We start from the raw sequence: 14,402 nt of genomic DNA on the forward strand, positions 1-14,402 counted from the left end.
TTGAACCAACAAAAATATATCAAGGACATCCTAAAAAATACTGAAATTACCACAAGCCAAAGCAACCATCACCCAGAGGCTTAAAGTTAACATCTAGCGGTGGAACTATACTATAGGATCTTGAGAAGTACAAGAGTCTCATTGGCAGATTATTCTATATGAATCTCTCTAAACCATACATTTCTTTTGTAGTCCAGTAGTTAAACCAGTATATGCAAACTTTCCAAGACACTCATTGGAATGTTGTTGTACATGTCCTTATATATCTTAAGACTTATCTAGACAAAGGATTATTCTTCTCTGCTGAAAATAACTTCTCCCTCATTGGATGTGCAGATTTAGATTGGGTCTCTTACACAGACACTAGATGTCCCGTCACTAGTTACTGTGTGTTTTTAGGTAACTCTCTTACTTCTTAGAAGTCCAAGAAGCAGACCACATAAGCCGTTTCACAGCAGAAGCTAAATACCGTAGCATGGCATCCATAGTATATGAGCTCCAATGGATATCCTATTTGTTGTAAGACTTTCATATCCTTGTTATTCAACCTATTTCATTGTTTTGTGACAATAAGGCTACCATCCATATTAGTGCAAATTCAGTATTTCATAAATGAATGAAACATCTGGATGTTGATTGCTATTTGGTTAGCAATGAATTCTTTTGAGGCTTCATTAAACCACTTTATCTCCCATCCAAGTCACAAGTTGCAGACACTTTTACAAAGTTCTTAGCACACACCTCTTTCCAACTCTCGTTGACAAGCTGAGATTTGTTGATTTCAACAATTCACTAACCTCCAGCTTGAGGGGTGAGGAGATCATGAAGTTATAAGTTACAACTCCAATTCAAAGAATAAAAGGATGAAAGGAAAAAATAAGAAAAAGTTAAATTATTTTCTGCTAGCTCTAAAATAGTGCACAACTTTATTAAATAAGAAATAGTGCATTGAGACAAGTAGTGACGCGGTGCATATTATTATCATCCCTACCATCATCAACAAGAGAAGAATGAGATAAAAGAGCTACTGTTACACATGATTAGTTTAGGAGGGAAAGTTCGTTATAATAGGCGGGAAAGCTTAGTTTAGCTATTTCTGGAATAATATAGGAGATCTAGAACAATGTAGAAGATTTCTTCATGTATATATACTTTTGTAACTGCCAGGATAATCAAATATATGTATACTTCTTTTGTATTAATAAAAAAAGTGGCAGTTTCTTAGTTAAAATCTCTATAAATACTCATATTACTAATGTATTTTCAATGTTTGGAGATTTAATAAATATATTATTGTGTGTAACAACTCAGATCTAACCAGTATAAATAATTTTTGAATTTATTTTTCTATTAGATTCAAAATAGTTAATTTAAATTATTTAATATTTTATCTTTTTAACTGTCAACGTATATTGTTTTCTTTTATCATAGTTGTAAAGCATGAAAGGATGAATAAAAAGAGTTTAAAAATTTATTAATGCAAATTGAATTGAAAGTGTTTAAGCTTGAAAAATCTAAACTTAAAGCTTTAATTGCAATATATCTTACAGTGGTTAAAGCTGATGAGCTTTTATCCAATTTTGAGCAACCAATTCTAGAAGAGGAAACTTACAGGGGCATTTATTTTTATTGTACTTTTTTATTTTTTTTTATTTAATTAAAAAATTTATTCGGTTAAAAATGTTGTTTTTCTATATTTACTATTTGTTAGATTGATTTTTTTATTACATATTCCATTAAATCTTTATTTTTCTTTGTAACTTTTATCATATTATTAGTAATTTTAAAATTTCAACTTTCTTAATTAATTTGTTTTCATTAATTCATAAAATATAATTTTATTTTATTATTATAAAAAATTTATTATTTAATTTTTTTAATATAAAAAAATCATTAATTAATTTTTCAATTTTAAAAAATACATTAACATGTGTTCGAGGTTTTAAACAATCTACTAATTAATTATTTTTGTTAAATTTTTTTATTATTTAGTTCTTATAATATTAAAAAACTAATTAATTGGTCCCTCAGTTTTGTAAATATAGATTACTAATTATTTTCTCCATCTTGAGTGAATTTTAAACTTTTTGTAAGAAAAATTTACTATTTAATCTTTATGATATTGAAAAACTTATTAGTTAATCTTTCGATTTTGAAAAATACATTAAAATATCATTGAAGTATTAAATGATATACTAATTATTTTTTTCATTAATTTAGTTGTTAAATATTTTATTATTTAGTTCATGTGAAAAATTATTAATTGATTTCTCAATTTTATAAAAATATATACTAATGATACCTTCATAGTGAGGGCATTTTAAACAATTTTGTAATAGTTAGTAGCTAAAAATTATAGAGATTAATTATTATATTTTTTAAAATTTTAAAAATGTTTGATGTATTTTTTAAAATTAATTGACTAATTTGAATTTTATGTTCGATATGGACTAAATAATAATTTTTTATTTTTGCAATATTTAACGGTTAAAATTAACAGAGAGACTAATTAGTAGACTTTTTAAAAGTTTAGAAACGTATTAATATATTTTTTAAAATTAAAATACTAACTTTTTATATACACAAGAACTGATTAATAATTTTTTATTATAATATTATATACTTTGTAAAGATATTTTATTATTATTTTTTTATGCAATCATTGCTACAATTCCAAAGACATTAATCTCATTAGGAGTGTTCAAGGAGGAGAGTGGGGAGGTATTGATCAATATAAATATTATATTTTCTATTTATTACAACCATATTATTAACATTTTGAGAAGTACACCAAGATTATGATTTGAGAGTTTTAACGTATTATATATTGCTTTATTTATCATAGCAAAGTTGTCTTTGTCTTATTTGTGAACATAGACCTTATTGTCAAATTACATAAATTCTATATTTACTTTTCTCTCTCTTTTATACTCTTTCTCTTATACAGTGATTGTATGACTATGTGCATGCCTAGATTTATGTGTATCTTTGAGAGTGAAGAAAACTAAACAATAAAATTCCATTGCAGATGGAAAAGTAAACTTAACTAATTCAAATTTGAAGTCTCAGTTGTACTATCTCTCACCATGGCTAAAGATGAAAACCTCAATCTAATTTTGAGTCATCAATTCTTATAGAGAAAACTAGAATTGGTGAGATAGAATAAAAGAAGTTTGAGAAAAGTATTTTAAAGAATGAAGAATACCAAACTATAGAGATCACAACTAGAATAGAAGAAATATTTAACTTTTGTCGATTTTATTTATTCAACTATTCTTGTAAATACAAAGAAAAGTATGAAGTTTTTTAAATTTATTTTCTTCAAGTGAAATTATATTTTGATCCATCTAAGAAGGCTAACAAATATATTTTTCTAATGAAGTTTTTACTCTTTTTTATTTTAAAATTCGAGAAAATATTTATTTTAAATGGGAAGGAAAATATAGAGGTTCATTGTAATTCAAGGCTTTTTTTTTTTTCAATTAAAGAGTAAGATGAAAAGCAATAAAATAATATGTTCTAATAAGAAAAATTATAGAGTAAAAGCGATATATTATGTAGGATACTTATATGGTGCAACAAACTAATACAATAGAGACATTTGTGTAAAAATTTTTTTTTTTGTAAAACTGCTTTTTAATTACTATTTTTTAAAAGGATTTACTATCTACTTTTAGATATATTTATTTATTTATCTAACTATTATTAATTTATTGTATCATATAACTTTCATTTTAGTAGGGAACAAGACAATATTTCGACACGTAGCACAATACATTCAAAATATACGGTCTTTTGTTTAAAGTTAATTTTTTGGAAGGATTTAGGAGTTATATTGATTCATTGTAATTTGAATAAAGTTTTTTCCCTCTTTTCAAGCAAGAGAGAGTGACGATGAATACAAAAGAGGTAAAATAGGGCTTTCCAACAGGGGCAACAATTTGACACAAAGCAGCCATACGTTCAAAGTATGTGATTTTTTGTTCAAAGACAATATCGGACGCTCGGCATGGTCTTCTGTTTAAAGGCGACTCAATTTTTTTCTTTTTAAAATTTTCTAATAGTCTAAGAGACATTATAGTTCCTTTATTGTAAAGATACATATACTAAATTAATTTAGATATTCTTTTTCTATTCTAATTAGGGTTTAAATTTGATTTTCTAATCTATTAAGTTTAGTTATTTAAATTTCCTAATTTAATTGTAATTTAGTTTTCCTACTTGTATTTGTAGTTTCTATTTGTAGTTTACTTTACCTAATTAAGATTCCTAATTAGTTGGTTTTATTTTCTAATTAAGATTAGGAGATTAAAATATATTGTGAATATAACTAACATATTTCAATTTATGGAGATGTGTTTAATAAAAAAAAAATTTAAAGTTATCTCTTTGTTATCTATATATAAATGTTGTTCGTGTTTTTAAAGGGTTTTTTTTTGTGATTTATAATATTAAATAATTAAAATAATTTGTTTAGTAAAAAATTATGAGTATAGAGATTTAAAATTGAGTTTACAAATGAATGAATGATGTGTATTCTAATCGAATCAGGTTAAATAATTAAAATAATATTTTACATCTTACGAATAGTTCCTCACAATTGATTAAGAATTTAAATTAGTTATAAATTGGAAATTCATTTTAAATAAATTTTAGTTTCAAATTTATCCAAAAATAATTTTCATTATTTAAAAAGACATTTTTTTATAAAATACTATAAAATTCAAATTAATTTAACAAAATTTATAATTAATATAACAATAATTTTCACCGTACAACATACAAATTCATAAACAAATCCCCCACCCTCAAAAAATACAACACAAACTAAAGACAAGATTTCTCTTGTTTAAATTCTATCTATAATGAATTCAAAACACAAAAAATATATATATATAACAAAATTTACTATTAAATACATAAAATTTACATAATTATGTATTGAATCCATAATAAAACAGATATCAATTGAAGTTCCGATGTCTAAATTTTCCGGCAGCGGAGAAAAAATCAGTAACAACAAACTGGGCAACGTATTAGTCCATTCTCATTACAATCAGGGCAACGTTGAAACCCATAATCATCATCGTCATATTCTTCTTCTTCTTCTTCTTCTTCCTCTTCTAGGTCGTCGTCACGTTCATAGTATAACTTACAACTCCCAAAGCACGTCTCACATGGCACAAACCTCACATCCCCACAAGCTTCACAAGCTCCACCTCCAATGGCCTCCGCCATTTCACAGCCACACCCTTTAAGCAGTTTCTCCAGCTGCCCTTCTTCATGCAGCTGCCGTATCTCGTCAGCTCCGCCGATGTATTTTCTTCCTAAAAACACCTTGGGCAGTCCTCCTTCTCGAAACCTTGCCCCCAGTAATTCTTTCAACTCCTCCTTGTACCCTGAATGCATTGATACGTCTCGTTCATCAGTTCGAACACCTAAGCCTTTTAAGATTATCCTCACATGGCAGCAATCTTCGTGGGTTTTGCGAATCCCTCGTAGGCTTGTAAAGTACAGCACCACCTTCTCCTTCTCGTTCTCTCCTTTACAGAAATCCTTCATAATATCATTGTCGCCGGCTGAGGGAGGAGAAGGCGTTGGTTGTTTCTCGGAGTCCGGTGGATTGAGGTGAAATGGATGAGTGGGAGAGAGATCCTCGAGAGCTTTTCTGAAAGTGGAAATGATTTCAGGGTCGAATTCTGGGATAGACTTGGAATTTGCTTCTTCATCTGCTATTTGAAGCCAGAGTGATTTGCAATTAGTTTGAGACTTGTTTGGCGTGGTGCCATTCAATTGAGGGCAATCAGAAACTGGGGCTGGATCGCTAGAACAATCGAAAGAGAGACTGCGAAACCGATTAGATTTATTAGCAGAATCATCATCTTCTTCAAGACCCGCCATCAACTCCCAAGCATTGATGGTTTCAGGCTCTCCAGGCGGCGTTCTAACAGGTGTTCTTGGGACAATTTTGGGAATTTTTTCTTGGATTGTATTAGACCAAGCCTTGGCTTTGATTAAACCCATTGAAAATTCCTTGCTCTTCAATTCCTTATTATTTGAAATCCCAAGTTGCCCATCACGCAAATTCTTATTCTCTTCATCATTGCCTTTTGCTGTTAAAATATCAGCAGCAAAATTGATGTGGTTCTTGCAATTGGATGGTGAATTGAGCGGCAGAGAGCTTGATGTGGTGGAAGTGAGAGCCACCAAATGGTAGTTATTGCCTTTCTCCTGCCGCGGATGAACCAAATGCATTGAGTAGCTCCGTGGCATCGGAGAATGGGGTACGTGGCTGCGCCGGCAACGCCGGCAACGCTTTTGTTTTGAGCTTGCACAACCCATCTGCAAAAATTCCTGAAAAAACAGAGAAAACTTGGAAGAAAAGAAACAGAGACCTATAAAGTTACAGGCATGAAATATTAGCTGGACGCAAAGAAATGTTCCGATAAAGATTAAAAAACGAAGTAGCATAAAAAATTGAAAAATTTGGGAATAGATAAGATGATCAAGAAATGCCTCCACTCATAAATATTAAGAAAAAACGCAGGGATCAAAACGCCAACAGAAATCGTTAATTAATCAAGAAACCAAGCTTAATCAAAGAACCCAGAAAGAAGATATTGAAGAACAGACAATAAGGAAACAGAGAGACCTGTTTTGAAGAAGAAAGATAGAAGGGGAAGACAAGATAGAAGATTTTTGGTTTCAGAGATCTTTGGAATCTCTAAAAACTCGTGAAATGATTACATTCGATGAAAAAGAAAGAAAGAAAAAAAGATATGAAGGAAAATTCTGGAGAGGAAAGATTAAAAATTGAAAGGAAATTGGCAAAGACGACCATCACCTGATTCTCTCTATGGATTTCCTCTTCTTTGTTTTTTTTTTTTTTTATTCCTCTCTCCAGACTTTTTGAGAGAGAGAGAGAGAGAGAAAAGAGGGACCCAACAAGAAATGAAATGGGAGGGTGGGAGAATCAGGGGCTAGCTTGGAGCTTCCATGGGAAATATCATAACAGTAATAAAGGGAAAAGGACTTGTGTTTTTCTACCATTTATTATTAGCATTTATTTTTTTAATGGTGATTTATAAAATCTTTCTTATAATATATATATAATTAGATGCTTCTAGTCCGTAATATCTTATATCACGTTATAGAAGTTGATATTTATATATTAAGAAACACATTAGAGTCGCAAAATTTTATTTAATTAATGCTTATTCTATTTTCTAATGATATTTAAAAAAAAAATTGTGAATACTGATTTCTGAAGTAATATTTTTGTAATTCACTATTTCTTAAATTTTATTGTGGGTAAATTCTCAAATTCCTTCAACATGAGTCAAGAATAATTTCACCCTCTTTAATTTGGTTTAATCAATAATGAAGGTGGATCATAGATCACTTGCCCCAATTAGTAGATCTATTCAACAGTTTAGATTTTTAATTGAACTAAGATTACTTTAAATGAAATTTGAAATTACTCTAAATTCATTATTTATAGAGTATGATTTGAAATTGGAACAATTATAAAAAATCGATTTGGTTACTTCTCAACCTTAAACTGAAATTAGTCCTTAAAATTACCTATTTTGATTCCACTCACATTATATTTTATTAGTTAAATGGTTAAATTTGATCCAAAATTATATATTGAAAATTAAAGATAAAAAATGTTAAATTTACTATTAAATTATACTGTAAGATTTAAAAAAAAATAAAAACATATTAAATTTACTATTAAATTATACAATAAAATTTAAAAATATCAAAAAGCTAAATATACTCTAATAAAGTCAAATAATGTAACTCTCGCTTTTAGATTTTGATAAATGATATATATTTTTTTAATGATAATTTAGAAGTATTTTTGGATTAAAAAATTAAATTTATTATTTTTTTATCACTGTTGTATAATTTAAGAGTAAATTTGATTTTTTTATTAAAAATAAAAAATATTAACTTTCATCTTTTCCCCCTAAATTTAGCCTTAAATTATCATTAAAAAAACTAATTAAAGTCATCCCTTATCAAAATTTGAAAACTTAATTTATGTTCTACTCGTTTTATTTATATTTATTTAAATATATTTAATCTTGTGATGTCAATTCAATAACAGATAGATTCAAAATATGTATTTGTGAACTTAGTCTGAATGACTCATACCTTCCTCCTTTTATTCTTGTTGTCCCTTGAAATAATCCAAGAGAGTTGAATTTGGTTTATAAAAAATTAAATGTAAAAAAATACAAATTAAAAGGAATAAAGAAGGAAGAGAAAAATCAACACAATGGTTTATAGAGGTTTAGTTATTTCAAACCTAAGTCCTCTTCTCAAGGTCTTTCTTGAGAGTTTAACTCCACTATCAAATCTTTTTTTGGTAAAGATTAAAACCCCTTACAATTTTAAAGCAAAAACCTTACTCTTTACACTTCTCTTTTTCTCACAAGAACAATCCTTTGCTCAAAGTCACACCCACTATAATAAATTCACTCAGCAACCTTCACTTAATCTTAAAACTCAAACCAATTACAACTCAAGACAAACTTTCAAGAAATTAATGTTATAACTCAAGATTTTGAGAGAGAGAGAGAGTGAAAAAAGCTTTAATCTCAATAATTGTATGCTTGATGGTTGTTGTAACATTTTCATATAAAAAACACATTATATTTATAGTTCTATCATAAATATGACCATTGGGGATGCAATAAATGCAAATAGAGCCGTTTGTGTACAGAAATAACCGTTATATCGTGCTAAGAAAAACTCAAGTTCGGCGGCCTAAGGTTAAAGTCCGGCGGCCAAACCATTGAAGGTGAAGAACAACTTTTTTAAAATTAGACTTTCGGCGGCCTAAAGTCCATGTTCGGCGATCGAATATTTTGGACTTTTGCCTCTGTCCCTTCTCCTTCGGAAGCCGAAAGTTTTCACTTTAGGGGGCATATTGAAAGTAAACTTTTCGCGACCGAACATTTTGGACTTTTGCCTTTGTCCCTTCTCTTTTGGAAGCCGAAAGTTTCACTTGAGGGGGCATGTTAAAAACAGACTTTCAGCAGCCTAAAGTCCATGTTCAGCGGCAGAACATTCTGGACTTTTGCCTCTGTCCCTTCTCTTTTGAAAGCCGGAAGTTTCGCTTTACAGGGCTTGTTGAAAACAGACTTTCGGCGGCCTAAAGTTCATGTTCGGCGGCCGAACATATGGGACTTTTGCCTCTATCCTTCACTTTCGAAAGTCGAACATTTGACTTTAGGAGGCACAAAAATATTTCTTTAAATCATTAAAAAATCATATCTTAGGCTATGAAACTCCATTTTTCAATCTGTTTGAATTTTTGCAACTTATATTTTTAGATCTTTTATTTTGATAAAAAATAATTTCAAAATCACTCTTTTTAAAAAATTTCATTTTGGTCCCTCAAAGTCAATTACTTAAAACTTTGTCATATTTATAAACTTTTAGGATCAAAAGAAAATTTGAGCCATCATAATTAATTAATTAAAATTGACAATGCATAAATTGATAATGCATAAAAAAAAAATTACATTATGATCCCTTTCTTGTGGTATGCTTTCAAATTTGACACTTTTCATTTTTGAAACTGAAGTGATTTCATTTATTTTAATAAGGGATCTACAAGCTCAACACAAACACTTTTGAAGATAATTAGTAGCACACCAATTGTTTATTAGTTATTAAAATAAGGATTAGAACACTTAGATCCAGTAATCTCCTCCTTTTTCATGATGACAAGCAATTGGTGGATGATAAGATAATGATCACAAGTGTAGTGTGTGGATTTTAAGAATTACTCCCCCTCAATATGCTCCCCCTTTCAAAAATAATTTATGTCATATTTAAAATTTGAAAAGATACATCAGGGAGGTTTTGACTCAATGAAATGAGATGCAATGTGTAACATCCTCAAACCCATAGCTAGGGTAGTGACATCACTAGGTATGGATTAGGCTATTTCACTACCAGAGCAAGTGGTATGAGGGGAGATACTAGCTTATCCCGAGCTACTTAAGAAAGGTGCTAGCATAACTATAAGCTGCTAATAACTGAATCATAGAAAACTCAAATAAGAAACGGACGTATCCAGAAATAAAGTAGACTGTGTGATTAGCAAGTCGGAAACGAGTCACTTTTGGGAGGTGCTTAGGGTTTCCCGACGTGCTTGTTGAGGTGCCTGTTTAAATCCGTCATGCTTGCTTAAGTGAAAAGGACTTCTAAAGGCTAAAAGCATAATTTAGTAGGTCAATCTATGATTATTGGAAGTTTGAAAACTAAATTGAAACATGGTAAAGAGTTTAGTAGGTTAAAATGTAAATATGGAAAGTTAAAAGATAAAATTCAGTTTACCCTCCATGTGTCACCTAACTATGCATGAATGAAATGACAAAGCAAAGTGAAAAGGGGTTGTCTCCTTCATGTTGCCGTAGGTCATTCCATTTTCAAGAAAAAAGAATTGCTTTTCTTTCTCCCACTAAAGCCAAGCAAAAATCTCACCAAATCAACTTCTTCCTTTAACCAAAATTCACCCTAAGATCAAGAGCTAAAGGAAGAGCAATATATTGAAAGAATTGAAGAAAAGAAAGTTTAGGGTTCCATATACACCAAGATTGAAAATCAAAGGTGAGCTTATAAATATGTAGGAAATAGAATCTTCTCATTTCTTCATGCATGAATTTGAATTATAAAGCTTTAATTTATAATTTATTCAATCCTTCCCTAAGATATAAATTGACCTAGGTGAAGGAACATCAAAGGGAAAGGAGATAGCTAGAGAATAGAAGAGGAAAAGAAAGAGGAACTCAAGAAAGGTTTGGTGTTTATATAATTTTCAGTTTTCCTTTGATTCTGTCATGAATAAGTGAAATTAGGGGTTGATTTTATGTAATACCCGGCTAGACTCCGGTATCGAAATTCCTACCACCCGGTGGAATCTCGGATGTCGGAAGCCTCTAGTAGGCTAGAAACATGTTTTCATAAAATGTTTTAATGTATTTCATGATTTTAAGTAAAAAGGAAATGAGTTTTTGCATGAAAACAACCTTGGAGGAAAACTCAGGTTCGGCCGCCAAACCTCAAGTTCGGCCGCCGAATATGCATGCGTTTCGGGTGTGCTTTAGGCCCCCGAAAGCATAAGTGAGGGAAGTCCAGGTTCAGCCGCCGAACCTCAAGTTCGGCCTCCGAACATGGCATGCATGCGGAGGCACTTTCGGCTCCCAAATGTGGCCTGGCCAGCCACCTATAAAGGGGTCCCTTAGCCGAAAACGGGCGAGTTTTTCTCCCCATTTTTGGCCAAGGTGAGCTCTCCACCATCCCTCACCGGTTTTGAGTTCTTTCCTTCAAATCTTTCTCGATTTTCATTAGTTTTACCCTTGTTTTGAAGATTTTGAGCTTTTGAGCAAGTTTTAGAGCTTGGAGGTTCAAGGAACTCTCTCTCTCCCATTTTCCGAGCTAGGGTCGTTCTCCTCTCGATCTTCAAGAGGTAAGGGCCGATCTTGAGCTTATGGCATGTTTTAAGTAAGTTTTAAGTAGATCTATGGGGTAGAATGCATGTTTAGCTCATGGTTAGGTTTATGGGTTTATGTTATGTTTTTGGATAATGTGGATGCTTGATGTGTTGTAGATGGGGTTTAAGATGGTTTGAAGCCCCTAGGAGCTTGTATGCTTGTTTGTGTATGATTGGGAGTGTTGTAGAATAGGTTTATGCATGTTTGAAAAGTTTGGGAGGCGTTTGTGCATGTTGGAGCTGAGTTTCTGCCACTTTGGAGAAACTCAGGTTCGGCCGCCGAAGGGACTTTCGGCCGCCGAACCCGCTTGTGGAGGCAGCCTTCGGCTGCCGAAGCTTGCCCCCGAAAGAGGACTTTCGTCTCTGGAGGGCAGTTTCGGCCGCCGAAAGTGCCGCCGAACATGCATGAGTTTCTTCTCTATCTGGGAGTTTCGGCCGCCGAAGGTGCCGCCGAACCTGCCTGACTTTCGACTCTAGAGGGACTTTCGGCCGCTGAACCTGCCGCCGAAAGTGCCCTGTCCAGCCTTCCTTTGCATGTTTTTCTATGATTGTTTCATGATGTTTTAGGGGGTTTTTGGGGGATGTTTTTAGAGTTATGTTCTTGTTGTTTGGTCCCTCATTTGAGTCCACCTGTGTAGGTTTGGACCCGAGGAACCGAGGACCCCAGCAGTGAGTCAGCTGCTCCAGTGTCTGGTCAGAGCTATCCAGAGGTGAGTGGAATAACTCATTACGTTTTTAAAGCAAATAAATGGATATTTTAGCATGATTCACGCATCATTAATGCCATGAGATATACTAGGTTGTTGCATTAGAATTCACGAATATGTTGCATTGCATACTCTACTGTTGTTATTATGGATGAATGTTGGATGATCCATAGCCCTCTATCTATGATGTGACGATGTGACGATGTGATATGTACGGTACGGAATGTAAGACCAGTGGGACCCATTCTACGTTCGCTGGCACTATGTAAGAGAAAGACCAGGACCCATTCTACATTCTGGCACAGTTGGAATGTTATGTTATGCCATGTAAGAGAAAGACCAGGACCCATTCTACGTTCTGGCACAGTTGGACTATGTAGAGGGCTATTGGTGACAAATTCATCCTTGATGTGATATGATTGTGATGTGATGCATTCCATGTTATCATATGTTTTAAATGTTTTATTATTCTGCTCACTGGGCTCTAGTAGCTCACCCCTCTCTCAAATTCCCCAGGTTCGCCGGTACATGGTAGACCAGGGGGTCAGCAAGAGTAGCGAAGTCTTGTGTATGTAATAGCTAGTGTGGACATGATAAATGAATATGATGTTATATAAAAGTACAATATAGATATGTAATGTAATGAGACCTATGGATGATAGAGGTGTGCTTGACCATAGAATATTGTTATCCCTTTTAATACATGATCTTAGATGTTTTATGATGTTTATGTAAACCAACTCAACATATGTCGTATCGCCCATTGGGGCATTGATGAGATCCCATAGAGGGGTCAATGCTTATGATTATGACTATGTTCAGTGCATGCACAAGTTGAGTTTGGTGTATGAAAGAAAAGTTTTAAATTTTTATGTATGTTGTTGATCATGTATGGGATTAAACAGGTTTACAGGTTGCATGTCAGGCTTGCTACGGGTCCCGGCGGCCTTAAGCCGACCTGGATCCTAGCACCGGTAGCGGTCCGATTTTCGGGTCGTTACATTTTACTTGCTGAAAATGTTTCTTTGATTGTATAAATGTGTTATATGAATGTTAAAATGATGTTTAAAAGGTTTATAGTAAATAAATCTAACATGAGAGCTAAAAGTGCAAACCTGGCAGAATAGGCTGTAATAGGGCAGTTTGTATTAACAAATTCATAACTTATTGTGTATTTATTAAAATTAGACCTAAGATATACCAAATGAAAGATGAGATAAAGATATAAAACTTTTATGAATTGACCAAATTCTTAATCTGTAGGTAAGATGATGAAAATTGCAAGTGAACCTAAACTAGAAAAAGTGATAGTGCATCCGAAACAGAGTGTATTTATTGTACTATAACTAATTATGTACTCAGTAAAATTTATTAAGACCAGTTCCAAATGAATTCTAAAAAGTATATCTAAAACTTTATAGAAGAAACTTAAGCTTGAATTTGTATGAAAATGCATGAATCTGATATGTTTTGTGATACTATAAACAAGTACTAATACTGGACTGATTAAGACCTTGTTGAGCAGCTTGTAAAGAAAAATTCATAACTTAAGCTAGAGTGATCAGATTTTCATGAATTATACCTTGTTGGAAAGATAAGACATAAATGTACATTTTTGTGAAGAAACTGAAGTCAAATTATAACTCTAAACTGCTTCAAAAGTTTATGCAATATATGGCAGAATGCAATTTTCTCAAATTGGAATGTTATGTTGACAAAATTTTGCACTATTTTCCATGAGTATCTCATCTTATTAACTTTGACATATGATTTATGTATTTTGAAAATGAATTCAAATAGCTTCAAATGATAAGAATTTACATTGAATTAATGATACTTGGCCCTGGTAAACGTAATAGGAGTCGAGGTTAGCTTAAGGGTATGGCATGCCATATAAACATACAGAGTTCGCAGTACTGCTACCGATACATGATCTATATATTTGAGGTTACATATCAGGTACCTCATAAGCACGGTCACAGAGCCCTGCTATCACAGTTTTAGCCTCTGAGACTACCGTTCGGCACCCTGTGCCTACCGTTATAACTCCTTATCTACCTAGTCGACCCTACTATGTGTTTATAAGGGCTGAGAACTTAATTAAAATTGATACTCAATTTTGAGAACTTATCAGTGAATGTTAACATGTTTGCATCTATTTCATACACTAAGCTATGGTG

At 32.1% G+C, this 14,402-nt stretch overlaps 1 protein-coding gene across 1 annotated transcript; it reads right to left on the reverse strand.

Moving 5' to 3' along the window:
- Positions 1 to 4,798: 4,798 nt before the first annotated feature.
- On the reverse strand, positions 4,799 to 6,921 carry LOC110607333 (uncharacterized protein At3g28850). The gene has a single exon (XM_021746421.2). It carries the CDS (start codon positions 6,469 to 6,471, stop codon positions 5,011 to 5,013), a length of 1,461 nt encoding a protein of 486 aa, XP_021602113.1. The 5' UTR covers positions 6,472 to 6,921; the 3' UTR covers positions 4,799 to 5,010.
- Between the last annotated feature and the right edge of the window lie 7,481 nt (positions 6,922 to 14,402).

The sequence above is a fragment of the Manihot esculenta genome, chromosome 17, assembly GCF_001659605.2.
Source record: "Manihot esculenta cultivar AM560-2 chromosome 17, M.esculenta_v8, whole genome shotgun sequence".
Taxonomy (NCBI): Eukaryota; Viridiplantae; Streptophyta; class Magnoliopsida; order Malpighiales; family Euphorbiaceae; genus Manihot; species Manihot esculenta.